General features: G+C 37.2%; 1 protein-coding gene across 1 annotated transcript in view; it reads left to right on the plus strand.

Moving 5' to 3' along the window:
• LOC136166397 (exocyst complex component 1-like) overlaps positions 1-16,743 on the plus strand; it is a 42,030-nt gene that overhangs the window by 14,322 nt on the left and 10,965 nt on the right. The window contains 6 exon segments of the mRNA XM_065932552.1: positions 4,482-4,605; positions 9,310-9,336; positions 10,671-10,834; positions 11,404-11,511; positions 13,567-13,643; positions 14,181-14,409. Coding sequence (XP_065788624.1) covers positions 4,482-4,605; positions 9,310-9,336; positions 10,671-10,834; positions 11,404-11,511; positions 13,567-13,643; positions 14,181-14,409 — 729 coding nt within the window.

The raw sequence follows: 16,743 nt of genomic DNA on the forward strand, positions 1-16,743 counted from the left end.
GGTTCAGGATGGGAGGGCGGGCGTGAGAGGTGCGGTGGGGGGCGGGGGGCGGGGCAGGGCAGATCTGGAAGGGACTGGGCACCGGTGTTGGAATTTGGTTTTTACTTGCAGAGAGATGAGGGAGGGGTGTTGATGGGCTTTGAGTAGCAGAATGACATGCTCTCATTTAGTAAACGGCCATTGTAGCAGGAACCCTTGGGCTCAGGACTCTACTGTTGTGTTATATTCTGATTAGTTTTGAGTCAGCAGAATTCTGATTTGGAGATAGTTTACAGAAGAATATTTGCATGACTGGAATCTTTGCCTTCTGAAGTTTTAAGAGGATTAATACTGTATTTTGAATGATTAAATATTGTTACATCTAAAGAGTTTTGTGCCAACAAGTGCTTTGTCCCCTAGTGAATATTCAAATGAGTAAAATAATCAATAAGCTTTTTGCCTGATTGTGTTCTCAGTGAGTATTATTGCCGTATCTTTATATATATGTAGCTTCATGAATGTAATTTAAAGTGAAGAAGCAAGCCAGTAGCCAGTCTAGTGCTGAAGTATGGAATCATTCTCTGCTCATGGTATATTTTCAATTGACAGTATTGATGTGCTTTTTTAAATGAAATTATCTTATTTCCAAAGAATCTTGCTTTGTCTTGTGTTTGAACTTGTGACAGACCATGCAGTTTTATGCCTGATAATCTAATTTGGTTGCTCAAGTGTTTTCAAAAATAGGAATCTTATTAATATGACCAAGAAAGGAATGAAAGGAAATGGAAGGAAAGGAATGAAAAAAGGAACCTGACAAATCAGTGTTTCTTTGGTAAGAAATAATAATTAAATCCAGATGCTATTTGTACTTGATCCTTTCCATGTAGTGTGTGCTAGTGGTAAAGAACCCGCCTGCCAATGCAGGAGACAGGAGATTCAGCTTCAGTGTCTGGCTCAGGAAGGTCCCCTGGAGAAGGAAATGGCAACCCACTCCAGTATTCTTGCCTGGAGAATTCCATGGACAGAGGAGCCTGGTGAGCTCTAGTCCATAGGGCTGCAAAGAGTTGAACCTGATTGAAGTGACGTAGCACTCACCTTTGTACTTGGTTATTTGTACCCAGCTCACACTTTTTGGCAGGACCAGGAAAAGCTTGTCTTCATTTCTTTAGGGAAAAGAATAACTAGGCCCTGCCCCAACTCTACTTACGGCTGAATCTAAGCAAACCCCTGATTTGGGGTGTATGTAATTTAGAGCCTAAGGAAAATAGAGGTGCGTTGGGCATGTAATAAGCTCGGCTGCCCAGAATCCCTTCTGCCTAGCTGGGGCAGTAGAGCATGTAGAGCAGTTGAGCAGGGAGATGGTTTATCCTTGTTTAGGTAGGAACAATCTTTCCTCTCCCAATAGCCCCTTGAGGCCGACAGTCTTTAAGACTGCTCACACATTGTCTCAGCCTCAGTCCTATATTTGTAAATATAGAAAATAAAACATGGTGTTATCTGTAAGACTCTAAAGTGAGCACAAGAAAAAGTTGGAAATACTGCCTGAGATAACAGTATTTAAGCTCAAGATAGTTGGATTTTAAGTTAGGTGCTGTATACAGGATGCTAAGAGAAATACTCCCAGTGAGAAGCTTCTCTCTGAATTCAGTAAGTGAATGAGCTGGGAGTCACGCCTGTCTGTGGGCTTCCCCACCTGTGGGTTCTGTTGAGAACCTGGGGGAAGGTGTTCAGTCATTTCAATTGTATTGAAAAAGAAGGTGATTTTCAGTAGTCTGCTCAAATCACTGTTTTAAAAATAGCGACTGTTTAAATTGCTTGGGTAGTAGTGTGCACTTAGTTTGGGCATTGGAATGCAGTCTGTTATATTGAGTGAGTTGAGTAGAAATCTAATGAAGATTTTATGAATTATAAGTTGGTCAGCCATTTACATTGATTTCCAGTGATCAGTGTTTTTGTGATAATTTAAAATTCAACGAATGAGATGCTGAAAAGTGAAATAGCTGAACGAAATAGGAATAATTTTAGTGTCTGTTTAGCTTTAGATTTGCTTTTAAAGCTACACACAAAGATCACAGGAAAAAATTTCCTATTTAACTTTCCTTATGGAGAATCTGTGGGAAATGTATGTGGCATGCAAATTGGAAAAAAGAAGGCTCTATATTATGTTTCATCCAAAAATTTTTTATAAGGACATATCTATCAATAAAATATCTAAATATATATAAATATATCTAATATATTTTTATATACTTATAAAATAACTTAAAAAAATCAATAATGAACTATGAGTCAGTATACAAATAATTTAAGTGATATACCTTTGAAAGTTACATCTGATGTTTAAAGCAAAGTAAACTGTTCTAAAACTGGATGTGTTTGAAATTGAAGTGTAGATTTCATGATAAATTTAAAAGAATAACTAGGCATAGGAGTTTTTCTGCTGTGGATTTATTTAAATTTAGTGAAACTCTACATAAGGCATTTAACATAGGATTTGGAAAAATACATGGCCTCCCACTGTTGACTCTTTCGTCAGGGTATAAAATATTTTTGTATGATAATAAGCATAGATGATGAGGGAATGAGTTTGCATGTTAAATAATAGATGTTTTCATTTGAACTAGAATAAATTTTGTTTTTGAAAAAGAAATCATTTGATTATGAAAACTGTAAGATGTGGTAATTAAATTCTTATGAGAGTAACCTATTTGGGGCTAATTTACTACCCCATGCTGGCAAGGTATGGTAAAACTCAGTGTCCTGCTTCAGTGTCATTGATCCTGTCTGTTGGTATAATAATTTTTGAAACAGCATGGCATTATGGAAGAAGAGTTAAAAGATTCCCTTATTCTTTAGCACTGTAATTTTACCCTTAGGAAATTATTCCAAGAAAGCAGTTCATTAGAGATGAAAAGCTTGTTGTAACATTGTCTATCACAGCAAAACATCAAAACCACTTATGTAGTCTGTGTTAGGAGGTTGGTTTACTAAACTGAACATCAGCAGAGCATAATACTGTGCAGTCATTAGCATATGACCTGGAAAAGCGTGATTGTGCTGCCCCAAACACCCAGTATCGTATGAATGCAGCTATGTTTAAAATACATGAAAGGTAATGTGTAAATTACCATCGGATCATTGAAAAAGCAAGAGAGTTCCAGAAAAACATCTACTGCTGCTTTACTGACTACGCCAAAGCCTTTGACTGTGTGGATTACCAAACTGTGAAAAATTCTTCAAAAGATAGGAGTAGCAGACCACGTTATTTGCCTCTCAAGAAATCCGTATGCAGGTCAGGAAGCAACGGTTAGAACTGAACATGGAACAACAGACTGGTTCCAAATCAGGAAAGGAGTATATCAAGGTTGTATACTGTCACCCTGCTTATTTAACTTATATGCAGAGTACATCGTTTGAAATGCTGGGCTTCGTGAAGCACAAACTGGAATCAGGATTGCCAGGAGAAATATCAAAATCCTCAGATAAGCAGATGACACCAGCCTTATGGCAGAAAGTGAAGAACTAAAGAGCCTCTTGATGAAAGTGAAAGAGGAGAGTGAAAAAGTTGGCTTAAAACTCAACATTCAGAAAACTAAGATCATGGCATCTGGTCCCATCACTTCATGGCAAATAAATGGGGAGACAATGGAAGCAGTGAGAGACTTTATTTTGGGGGGCTCCAAAATCACTGCAGGTGGTGATTACAGCCATGAAATTAAAAGAGGCTTGCTCCTTGGGAGAAAAGCTATGACCAACCTAGACAGCATATTAAAAAACTGAGACATTACTTTGCCAACAAAGGTCCATTTAGTCAAGGCTATGACTTTTCCAGTAGTTATGTATGGGTGTGAGAGTTGGACTGTAAAGAAAGCTGAGCACCGAAGAATTGATGCTTTTGAACTGTGGTGTTGGAGAGGATTCTTGAGAGTCCCTCGTACAGCAAGGAGATACAACCAGTCAATCCTAAAGGAAATCAGTCCTGAATATTCATTGAAACAACTGATATTGAAGCTGAAACTCCAATACTTTGGCCACCTGATGCGTAGAAGTGACTCATTTGAAAAGACCCTGATGCTGGGAAAGATTGAAGACTGGAGGAGAAGGGGACAACAGAAGATGAGACGGCTGGATGGCATCACCGACTCAATGGACATGAGTTTGAGCAGGCTTCGGGAGTTGGTGATGGACAGGGAGGCCTGGCATGCTGCAGTCCATGGGGTTGCAAAGAGTCGTACTTGACTGAGCAACTGAACTGAACTGAAAGTATAAAAGTGAAAATGTGAGTGTGATTATTCAACTTCATATTTTTACAAACTGTTAATATTATGATGCCAGTTCAGTTTTTTTAAAAGATGGAAAATAGCCTTCTTGTGTCCTATGAAATGCATCAAATATTTTCAGACCACAAAATTGAAAACAAGCACAAAGGATATGGGGGGATTGAGAAATGGAAATTGTTATACTTGTTTTATTAATGAGTATGTGTTGTTTTCACTTTTAAGAATTGCATGGATTATTTGTCATGACTCTGTGAGAGAGAAATTAAAGATGTCTTTGAAGTTGCAAAGATCAAGATGACTGGCACAACTAAAGAAAGCAAGAATTTTGGTAAGCTTAGGCACCTCAGTCCCCTTGTTTTCTCTTCTACTAAAAATTATTTATCTGTGACACATAATTTTAAGACTTTTTAGGCAAGGTGGAAGGAGATACAATAGAATTAGTAAAAGAATAAATCTAATGCATTGGTTTGATTTATAGGTTTTTCATGGAACAAGTATGTCTCTAAAGCCTTATTTTTACTAATTAAAATTCTGCAGTATGTGAACTTGACAGCAATTGTATATACATGCCGTGTCTAATAAAAGTACAGCGCAGACGCGGAACCCGTGAATACGGAGGACCAACCATGGGACTTGAGCATCCATGGATTTTGGTGTCCACCACTGGTGCTGGAACCAACCCTGCACAGACACCAGGGACAGCTGTGTATAGTCACAGCAGCAGCAGTTGGCCAGAGAATGAAGTGCAGTCTGGAGAGAAAGTACTAGATTAAGAGACAGATGTTGGAAGTTCAGTTTCTGATTTCCTAAAAGACCTTTTGTACCAGTTGGAGGCAAGTCTGTGATCTCTTAAGTCATTGCACTCCACAGGGAAGTGAAGTGATGCCTGGCTTCTTACTTGTCACTGGCTATTTTGAATCAAAAAGAAAGTTGCTAAGTGTTTTCTCCCCTGTGAAGGGGCTGTAAAAATGTCACCAAAATTTCTCCTGTAATTATACTTTATTTTTCCAAAGAGTTATTTTTGAAACAAGAGGGGTTTTTGTTGCTTCTAAATATGTTAAATAAACAAAAAACTTGATTTAAAAGGATAACCAGTGAAAGTATCAAGTTGCAAGGAAATGATTTGCCGAGGCCACGTTCTGCTCTTGCATGTACCCATCTCTGGGCTTTTTGGATGGAGTTCTGTGCCTGTCGGAGTCAGAACCTGGCCTTAAATGGCTACAGTGTGTCCTCTGTGTCTGCATAGCTCCCCTTTAGAACCATGAGTGTAGCATTTGCTTGTTGAAAGGAGCCTGTGCCCTGATTGAAATTGATAGCTCGTCTTTCCATTCTTTTCTTTAGGACAAAGAAGACTATCTTTAGTAGTGGGTAATTATTTTGTGATTCACTGGTTTGTGGTTTGTTTTTGTTTTTAATACAACACTAATATATTGGTGATACTAGTTCCGATTTTTTAAATGGTTTGAATCTGTGTATTACACTTTGGTAAAGATACTGATAAAAATATTGGGACAATAGGCTTTTGGAAACAGAAATGCTAACTCATCCTAAAGGTTACTTGTTCTTAAACGGTGTGTTTATATCCTTGTTAATGTTTCACCATGGATATGTTAAATTGAAGAAGGAATTCATAGGGCCTGGACTCCATCTCAGGCCTGTCCGTGCTGATCGTGCTCGGCTGCCTCTCCAGTGGACTCTGAACTCTCTGCTTAGTGCCTGTGGGAACGACAATGGAAGGATAAGACCCCCTCCAGACAGGGGAATCTTGAAGATCACATCCAGGTTGCTCATTGCCTAAGAGGAAGCATACCGTAATCACCCCTGTCTCCGGACAGGTCATAAACTTTTCCTGTATCTATCAGGATGTAATCACAGGCTTATCGATTATTAACTGGTTGGAATGTAACTCCGGGCTTATTGACTATTGACTGTTTGAACACACAACACTTGAATGATGGGGTTATTGTAGTTGTATTTACCCTACCTTTGTTTATGTAAGTCTCAACGGAATTGAGGTGGTGGGTTTGGACACGTACACATGGGGTAGGTGGTGGGGTTTGGACACGTACACATGGGGTAGGTGGTGGATTTGGACACGTACACATGGGGTATAAAAGATTTTCACAAATGCTGGACGGGGTCCTTGGCTAAGAGGAGACTCTGCCTTGGGCCCGCCGGTGTAATAAACTGCACTCCACTATCTGCATTGTCCTTCTGAGTGAGTCTGTTTCCCGGAAAGCGTGGCTATAACAAAATCAGTTTTTCTTTTTAGTAAACAACATATTAATACAGTTACATGTTTAATGTTTTCATTTAGTATATTTGTCATCACTTGCTACTGCAGTAAAAGGGAAATCTTTCTAAAACTACCTCCTTGGGAGGTTATTAATGCCCCTGTCATAATATTAATTTATCAAGCTTAAGATTCTCATTGAGATAAATGACATAATTGGAATATAATTTAAATCAAATACAATACTATCTTAATGGTATCATTGCATTAACCTAAAACCTTAATTTTTTTTTCTTATTTTTTGAAGTTCTTAAATTATCTTGTTAAAAAATTTTTAATTAACCTAAGACAAGTTTAGAAGATACTTTTAAAACAGGGTTAAGATTACATCTCTCGTATGTATCCATTAAGTAGTAAGAAATAGGAGAGTAACCAAAAAATTATAGTTTCTATTACTTTGATGTTATCAGTTACAAGAAAGGAAAAACTAAATAATAAACAGAATTCAGAGGATAAAAACTATTTTGTTCATCTTTGAAAATGTAGCTTGTTGGTCAACATTTAAAAATAAATTTCAAGTTAAATACAAATGACTTCAGAAGTTCTAAATAGATAGAATGTAAACTTTTTAAAGATACCTTTTCAAGGATTCGAATTATGTTTAAATCAGTTCTTAATAGTAATTACAGTTAAAAGAGAAACCTAAAATTTGGGGAAGGTAAATTTTCAATGGCTCAAAATTAAGGAATTATGAATAAAATTTTAAATTTGTTTTGTTTTTTCCTTGCTCTGAAAATGCTGCATCCGAGATACTAATAAAAATAGAAAGTCAGCGGCGGGCGGTTAAAAAAAAAAAAGAATAGAAAGTCAGATTGAATGTATTTTACAAAAGGAAATTGTGTATAGTCATAGAGATTCAGGGGAATTCTCTCTTTTTGAACCATTCTTTACTCAAGTCTTTAACATCTACTTAGTTTAGATAATTTAAAACAACGTTAAAATGCCAGTAAAGCACTTTTTCTTTGTGGTAAGGTTTTTATAAAACCTTTGCCTTTCTAAGGTCAGAAGGTTACCCTGATACTCTCAGAGGTGTGGGATTGTCCTCCCGAGATTGATACTTTGGTGTTTTGTTTTTCTTCTGTATTCCTCAGATGTACTGAATGAAAAGACAGGCAAAGGATATCTAGTAATAATTTTTTAAATTGCCCATTTTTTTTCTTTTTACTACTAAGATAAGACACACAAGTATTAGTTGAGTCCATTTACATAATAACTTCCTTATCTTTAGTAATCCAAAACTTAAAAAATGATATGCCAAGCACATTTTTTCCAGTGTTTCTCCACTGAAATTAAGAAATCTTGTTGACTCCAAAGGGAGTCTTGAACACAAGACTACATTCAGTCCTGAGTGGATGATTCATTCAGTAAATGTTTATTAATTACCTATTACATGATAATCGCTGCTCGATACTGAGAATGCAGCAATGAGCAAAGACCCTACCCTCTTGGTGCTTGTACTCTAGCAGAAATTGTTTAAGGATATTTAAAATTTACCAGAATATTGTTACTTCTTGCTGATAAATAATATAGACTTTTTTATGAGCCCAAATAGGGCACTAGTAGTATTTATTAACTACTTTAAAAAAAGAAAACTATATGCAGAATTAGGCTTTGCTCTGAAACTGGTGAACTTAGTAGAGTGACACCTTAAGATCGCCAGCAGGTACTGTTCAGATTGACAAGCTAGTGGCTCCAGTGCATCCCCCGCTCCTGGTTGCTGTGTGTCCAGCCTTATCATTTCATATTCCTTTAAACTTCAGGCAGACAAGGCTAGGAAGATTGACATGTTTTTGGTGTGGCAAATTAGTAGTTTATACTCGAGCTTTTGCCTAGCAATAGCAACTATCACTATCCCTGTTTGGCAGGAGTTGACACCTTGTTTTCCGTTTCTTAAATATTTCTAGAGTTATATTCATTAATTTTCTGTTTTATTCTATAATTTCTTTCTTTGCCATTCAAGTTAGATTCTCATTTGGGTTTAGAATGTTTCACAAAACGATCTCTACAATTGATCGAACAAATACTAAAGAGAGGTTTTAGATAAAGGAAATGCCAAATGACCCTGAAAGAACTCCAATTCCCACATTAGACCTGTCTCTCAGCTTTACCCTTCTACCTACCCATCTCCCAATAATTAGTGTTTTGATACATGTGTTTTATTCTCAGTGTTCACAGAGCCAGCTAAGTTACTAAACAGTTTAGCTTATTATTTCTAAAATGGTTTTAAAACTCCACTCATAATTTTTTTTATCAGAGGGAGTATAAAATTATTTAGTACAGTGGAGATTCCTTCCAAGAGCTTTCAGTGAATACAGGATTGTTAATGCATTTAATGTATAAATGTGCAAGTTCATTCTATTAAATTTTCACTGTATTAAATTATTTACTTGAACTCTGTTTTCTTCAGAAATCAGAACTTGGAAGTGTAGTCTTTAAATTTAAGTACATCAGCTTAGGAGACTTAAAAGTGTAGGGGAGGTTTACAAATGTAGATATTTTTACCTGAATATTTGCATTAAATAGTACATTAAAAGACTAGTAAAGGTTTTTCTGTCATGTAATTTCTCAAGCAGTAGCTGACCAACTAAACATATGTTGCCTCTCTCGTTGCTTGATGCTCCTGGTTCTTTGCATGTGTCTTTTCAACTAGAGCTTTAACTTCCTCTTGTGCGCGGTTTGTGCAGATTGCAGCTTGCTAACTTGTCTTTGTCTGTGACGCTTGCAGCCTAACCCGTCGCAGCCACACTGCCTGGAAAGGCAGTGCTGTCAGACGGGAAGCCGAGAGTGGGCGTGCTCGGCGTGTCAGCAGGTGCTCTCAGTGCGTGTGTGTGTCTAGGAGCCAGTCGTTCATCCTGGAGAAGCTGCGCCAGAAACACTGCTTGCTCTGGGTTGCCAGGGTTTGGCCAGAAAGAAAACCAACAGAAAGGAAGTGGGATGGCTGCATCCAAGAAATGTGTGGCATGGTTAAACATGTATGGTGGGTAGTCAGAAACTTATAAAAAGTCTTAACCGTTATACTTTTGTTTTCAGGCTGTGTTTAGAAACTATAAAATTTCTTGTACGTATGGTCAGATTTTGCATAATGAAACCAAAGTTTGTCTCTAACTAACTGTATATCATATTTGTTGTTGTTATTTTTTACTTTACATATACAAATATGATTTGTATATCATATTTTTTATCACTTATTTTATTATTTGTCCCTTCTGACCATCAGTGAATAATACAGGTTTAGCTGAGAAATAGTCAAGAAGAATAAAAATGTTTTACTGTTTAAATTTAATTCTGAATAGAAACATCACATTTTCTTGTAAAAATAGAATCCTTTAATAGTTTGGTGTATGTAGGATATTGTGCAGACATATTGTTCTCATTTTTCCTCATAGATACCTATGTTTATACCTAAACTCAGATGTCCCATATTAATATAGTTAACTATGTATGTGTTATGTTAGTTGTATTTTAAATACAACAAATATTCAGGGTTTTGTTTTTGTTGTTTTTTTTTCTCTTTTCATTTTGTTTAGTTTTTAAAAGAACTTTAATCAATTCACTTGCTGAAAAAACAGGAGTGTCTGAGTTCAGGAATGTATTAAGTTGAGTCATGTGTAATTGACGTTTTTAGTAGGACAAGATTAATTGAGTGTTGGTAGTTTCATGTGGTTCAGCCTAATATGTTGATTCAATGTAGAGGCAAATAATATTGGAATATGGCAGTTTTTTTCTAGAAATACAATCATTATGTTAGCTAGTATTCTAGGGGGTCAGTGACTTTCATCCATAGTCATGTCTTCTGAGTGGAAAAGAACTCCTCATCTACTTTTGAAAAATCATCAGACAACTGTGATGAGACTGGGCAGGGCACAGTGTGATCTCTAAGATCCCTTTCAGTCTTATTCTGTGATTCTGTATGATTTCACCTATCTTTACATAGGCTCAGAAGTAGAACACAAATCTTAATGAAAGAGGAAGACACTCTACATCCTCTTCATGTGGCAGAGTTGTGCCCTAACCCATATGAGCCCCAGAAGAGCAGGACAGCAGAAGGGAGCCCTGATGGATGCCATGAACCTTTCATTCGTGAAGGTCACAGCTTTTAAAGGTTTATCATTTCCCAGGTCTTCACGGGAGTTCCGGGAAATTAACCGGGTCTACTTCCAGTCTAAATAAGCTCAGTGTTCAGAGCTCCGGGAACCGCCGGTCTCAGTCATCTTCCTTGCTGGACATGGGAGACATGTCGGCCTCTGATCTCGATGTCGCCGACAGAGCCAGGTTTGATAAGGTAAGATAAAATGACGCATGTTTCTTAAACATTACTGTCAGTTTTCTAGCACCAGTTTGTTACTGCTTTAATTGTGTTCAAAGATTTGGGCTCTATTGACTCTTTTAATTAACCGTGTCTTACTTTCCATTTCTGAATCTAAAAAAAAAAAAAAAAAAACTGGTCAAATGGCAACTGAAATGTGATTCATCAATTAAATGACATAACAGCTTTATTAAAATTTGTTTTAAATCATAAAGAGCTTGCATTGTCAATCCAGTTATTTGAGTGACTACAAAGAGGAAACAACTTTTATGAAGCTAAATTGTTTAAATAAAGTTTTATCACTCTGTTCCTCTTTCCAGATTCCAAGTGAGTAATTGTTGTCAGTTTTGTTTTAGGTATGTTCTGACCCTGTTATGCCTCATCAATACTGCATTGTCCTGTCAATCTTGGAAGTATTTGTTTGGGGGATTCTATTAAGATTATAGATAAAGCTTCCCTGGTTGCTGCAGAAAAGTGATTAAATGTGGAATGTTATTTTAAGCGTTTTGTTCAGTTCTTTGTAGAATCATTTTGGTTTTCTTCAGATCTTTGAACAGGTACTGAGTGAACTGGAGCCCCTGTGTCTGGCAGAACAAGACTTCATAAGTAAATTTTTCAAACTACAGCGACATCAGAGTATGCCTGGAACTGTGGTATGGGTGACATTTATTTACTAGCGCATATTTATGATCTGTATCATAATTAGCATAATCATTATATTGTCATAATTTTAATATCAGAACAGAAAGAATTTACATTGTAAGGATTTTTAAAATATTTTTTATCATATAAGATATTAAAAAAAAGGATAGGGTTTGGGCATCTAATCTAATATTCTAGACTATCTTAGGGCTAAACATTCTCCAAATTGATGAGTGGGGGAAATGTCTGAGTTTACTTGGCAAAAAATATTTTTAAAAAGCAAATTTATTGTTTTAGTGATCAAGAAAAAGTAAATAGAATTAAAAAATTACAATGATGTTTTAATGTATATTTGTTGTTATTTAGTCACTAAGTCGTGTCTGACTCTTTGCAACCCCGTGGACTGTAGCCCACCAGGTTTCTCTCTCCATGGGATTCCCCAGGCAAGAATACTGGAGTGGATTGCCAGTTCCTTCACCAGGGGATCTTCCCAACCCAGGGATTGAACCCGTGGCTCCTGCATTGGCAGGCAGATTTCTTTCCTGCTGAGCCACCAGGGAAGCCCCCATGGTCTTAAAAAATAAATGAAAGCAAGCAAGAGAAAAATGGAGAGCCTCAAATCAGAATCTTTCTTATGGCTTTCTTACTATGAGACTGAGAGAGTAACAGGCGGGAAGGCCAGGGGTTTCCAAATGGAGGAATGAGGCTGTAAGTGCCAGACATTTTTATCTCTCCTAACCGGCAGAAAAGAACAAACCAGCGATCTGTTTTTCCTTCTCTATGCAAAATTAAAAGGAGGTTTCTCCTAACATTCTGTGTGGCCATGACACCTGGTCTCACCTAAAGCTAACTACTCCCAAACCTTGAGTTAACCAATACATTTCTTTTTCGTATGGAAATGTTGTCTCAAGCTATGTTAATGAACCCCAGACTCCATCTTCAAGTTGGTTCCCCCAAACGGCCTAACTTAACTTGTTCAGGTATTGTTCCCCTAATCTATGTAAACGAAACTATTTGTTGGTACAAGGTGCAAGTCAATAGTTTTATGGCCTGGGATGAATTATCTGGTGCCATTCTAGATTTTATGACATTCCTTTCTTTTCATTAACAGACTGTGAGTGACTATATACCATACAGCTAAAGACTAGGAGGGGGGTACTCTTTTGCCCCCTTCTGATGCCTATGTCAGAAGCTTTCTCTATCTCCTTTATACTTTAATAAAACTTTATTACACAAAAGCTCTGAGCGATCCAGCCTCGTCTCTGGCCCCGGATTGAATTCGTCTCCTCCGGAGGCCAAGAATCCCGCGTCTTATCGTTCAGCAACAACCTTTCAAGACCATAAACTAATTATTTAATCCCTACTTTTCCTCATCTATGTAATGGGTATAATAATGCCTATTGAACATGGCTCTCTGGTGGCATAAATGTAAGAAAATAAAATGAGCCATTTGCTAGAGTATTTTAAAGAACTTAAAAACACAATGCAAATCGAGTGATTTTTTTTAAAATTAAGATGATCTTTAAAAGAACTAACATATAAAAACAGTGCTCAAAATTAAGTCTTTCAGATGGTTAGGGGGTTTGTTCTTGTAGATGGTAATTGCTAGTAAATTTGTTAGTTTCTGTAAGAACTTCTGACAGCATTTTTTATGCTCAAGTTTTATTAGGATGATTAATTTTATTAGAATGATTTTAATTTTCAAAATTCTCCCTTGAACATGTCCCTAGATATTTTCAGCTTTTTATTAAATTGTCCCCTCGTTCCTGCACTCCCTCTGAGTCTCCTCTACCTTTCTCTCCCGCCCCACCCCCCCCAAATGTGCTCACAAGCAAACACAGCTTCTCATTCTCAGATAAAATCTGAAAACAAAGCTTCTCCTGAACATTCTGAAGCAACATGTTAAATTATATAATTTCATTGATAATACTACCTTTAAAAATCATTATTTCTCATCATACATTCTCTCCTAAGAATTTGGAGACTGAGCAGGCTATTGCTATATAAACTAAACTCTTCAATTTGTTAGCCTTTTATTATGTAAAGTATCTGAATAATTTTTGCAGACTGAAGCAGAGGACACAGATGGAGGAACTTTGTCACAGCAACATAATGCTGGCACACCGCTGCCTGTTTCATCTGAGTATGTGTTTGTTACTATCTGTTGTTTATTGTGAAAAAAAAGTAAACTTTCAATTGAGCAGGAAGGAATGCTGCCCAGTGAGGAGTCCAGATTACTGTCCATAGCTGACAACACTCAGAGCACCGATCTGTGTGCCCAGTGTGTTACAGAGCTTCTCAATGAAGTAAACTTGGTCCCCTTTATAGCTCTTTGGCTTTTCTTTGCTCTTGTAATCACACAAAGGCAGTCAATTTTGATGTTTGCTGGTAGGAAGTTGCATTTGAATTGTAGTGTATTTCTCAGAAATCACAAAGCACATTTCAGGACCCAGTTCTACAAAGGACGTTATTTTGAGTGATAAAAATGCAACCTCAAAAAAATATGTTTATGTTGGAAACCACTCTAGAATAATTAACTATTTGGACAGTGTTAGTTGATATATCAAATTTTAGTCATTTGTGTATACCGAGTGGATTAAAGTTAAAGGTATTTACCTTGTAAATACCTTTACTAACTAAATACCTTGTACTAACTATTCTGTTTTGTATTTCTGAACAGGAAAGATATGATCCGCCAGATGATGATTAAAATATTTCGCTGCATTGAGCCAGAACTGAACAACTTGATTGCATTAGGAGACAAAATCGATAGCTTTAACTCCCTTGACATGCTAGTCAAAATGAGTCGCCATGTGTGGACTGCACAGAACGTGGACCCCGCTTCTTTTCTGAGCACTACACTGGGAAATGTTTTGGTGACTGTCAAAAGGAACTTTGACAAATGTATTGTAAGTTGGGTATTTTTTTTTTCAGTAACTTAGAACTCTTAACCATTGCAGAGTATCTGTGTGTGTGTGTGTGTGTCTGTGTGTGTGTGTTTCAAAGACTTCTGGCTTCCCACCAGGGGACCTACTGTTCCTATGCCCACGCCTTGCAGCAGGGTATTGGCTGCAGTGTCCAGGAGCAGGCTAGTGCCAAGTTGTGTCCCGTCTACACTGTGAACCATGGCCAGTCCTGGAGTGGCTGACACAGAGGCAGCAGCGATTACACCCGAGATCCACTAAGTAACTGAAATCCCAGGTGACCAATTAGTGACCATAGATTTAATGAAGCAACTGAAACTTGAATTTATTGTTTTTCTTCTTTTAATATATCACAATAGGATAATTAATATTTGGGTTATTTTAATTGATTAAAGTATTTTCTTTCAGTTCAATAGCTTTAATCATATTGCTTTAAGAATACATTGTTCTTATGACAACTTTTGGTAGTTATCATTTTTCTCCTAATAGGGAAAAAAATCATTAACTTTATTTTTTCTGTTAGGTTTTGGTAAGCTCATAGATATGAAGAGGATTGGGCCAGGTTCTAAAAAGAGTTTCATTTTATGAATATATTTAGTATTAATATGTAAAAATAGGTATTTATCATCTGAATTATTCTACTATGTAACCTCTAAGTTAAATCCAGTGCTTGAATAGCCATAGAATAATGAGTGAGTGAAAGTCACTCAGTCATGTTTGAGTCTTTGTGACCCCATGGTCTGTAGTTTGCCAGACTCCTCTGTCCATGGAATTATCCAGACAAGAATACTGGAGTGGGTAGCCATTCCCTCCAGGGGATCTTCCCAACCCAGGGATCAAACCCAGGTCTCTCGCTTTGCAGGCAGATTCTTTACCGGCTGAGCCACCAGGGAAGCCCATAGAATAATGAGAGAATAATAAAAATATTAAGGGTGATTAAAATCCACTTCATCTTTTATACTTTTTAAAAATAATGCTTACTGATTTCTGAAAGTTTAAAAGCCATCCGTAGAAACGTAAATGTCACCTCAACAGACTTGTTAACCCTCCTTCCCCACCAAATGATTGCACTGGCATTTGAAATATTATGAAATTTGGCCACTTATCCTCTTCCCTGCCCAGCTTTCTTCAGAAGTGATGATAAACCTGTAAGGTCTGATTGTAAGCTGATTGCCAAAAAGAAAATAAAGAATTACTAAAGTCTAAGATAATGAGTCCCATGTGACATAGAATAAGAATAGCTAGAACATAAACCATGAGAACACTGTACATTTTTAGAATATGAAGATTTTCTTGCTCTTATCAGTGAATAAAGCTAGTATATAAAACTTTAATATAATACCTCTCAATCCAGTTGAATGTAATTGTTAGAAGTGTAAGATATAATAGTGTCAGGGAGATGTAGACATGGGTTCAAATGAAGTGCTTAGCACATTGCCTGGTACAGAATAAGAGCTTGTAACTAATTGCTTGTAATGGTGATGATGATGATGATGATGATGACAGTAATGAAAGTGAAAGTAAAGTCGCTTAGTCGTGACCGACTCTCTGCGACCCCATGGACTGTAGCCTACCATGCTCCTCCGTCCATGGGATTTTCCAGGCCAGAGTACTGGAGTGGGTTGCCATTTCCTTCTCCAGGGAATCATCCCGACCCAGGGATCGAAACCAGGTTTCCCACATTGTAGGCAGATGCTTTACCATCTGAGTCACCAGGGAACAATAGTGGTAATTAGTAATAGTTTGCTGAAGAATGTTCGTGTTCCTCTCAAAACTGGGAAGTGAAGAAATTTAGTAAAATTAACCTAGACAAAGGTATAAAGTCGTGTTTCTTCGCTAAATTGCATGTATTTCTAAAAGATGGACCTTGTCACTAAAGGGAAGAGGATGGTTCCTTCTGTTGGTTATCATCAATCTGTTTCTTAATTTAAATCAAGTCTTTTCACAGTGTCGTCAGTTGTATGTGCTCAGTAAGTGTTACATGTTTTTGGTACTTGGGACAAGATCTGGACCTAAAGCATACCTTGAAAGAGTAGTGAATGGTTCTCTGTGTATTGAGCCAAAGAATGAATGTCAGACAACTGCAGAAAGTGGAATAGATGGTATCTGAGTTTAGTACTTTCATCTGGTGGCCAAGCCCAAAGTGTTCTTCAAGGAACAGGGCTAAAAAGATTAGCCTGCCAAGAACTAGGGATAAAATTAGAAACATATCAAGTACTACCAAGCTGGACACTGCACTCCAGTACATTTCTTACCTGCATTTACTTTGCTTTTCAGGATTCCTCACACTACAGTGATGTGGTTTTGTACCCTTTAACC

Source organism: Muntiacus reevesi, chromosome 4, assembly GCF_963930625.1.
Source record: "Muntiacus reevesi chromosome 4, mMunRee1.1, whole genome shotgun sequence".
Lineage (NCBI taxonomy): Eukaryota > Metazoa > Chordata > Mammalia > Artiodactyla > Cervidae > Muntiacus > Muntiacus reevesi.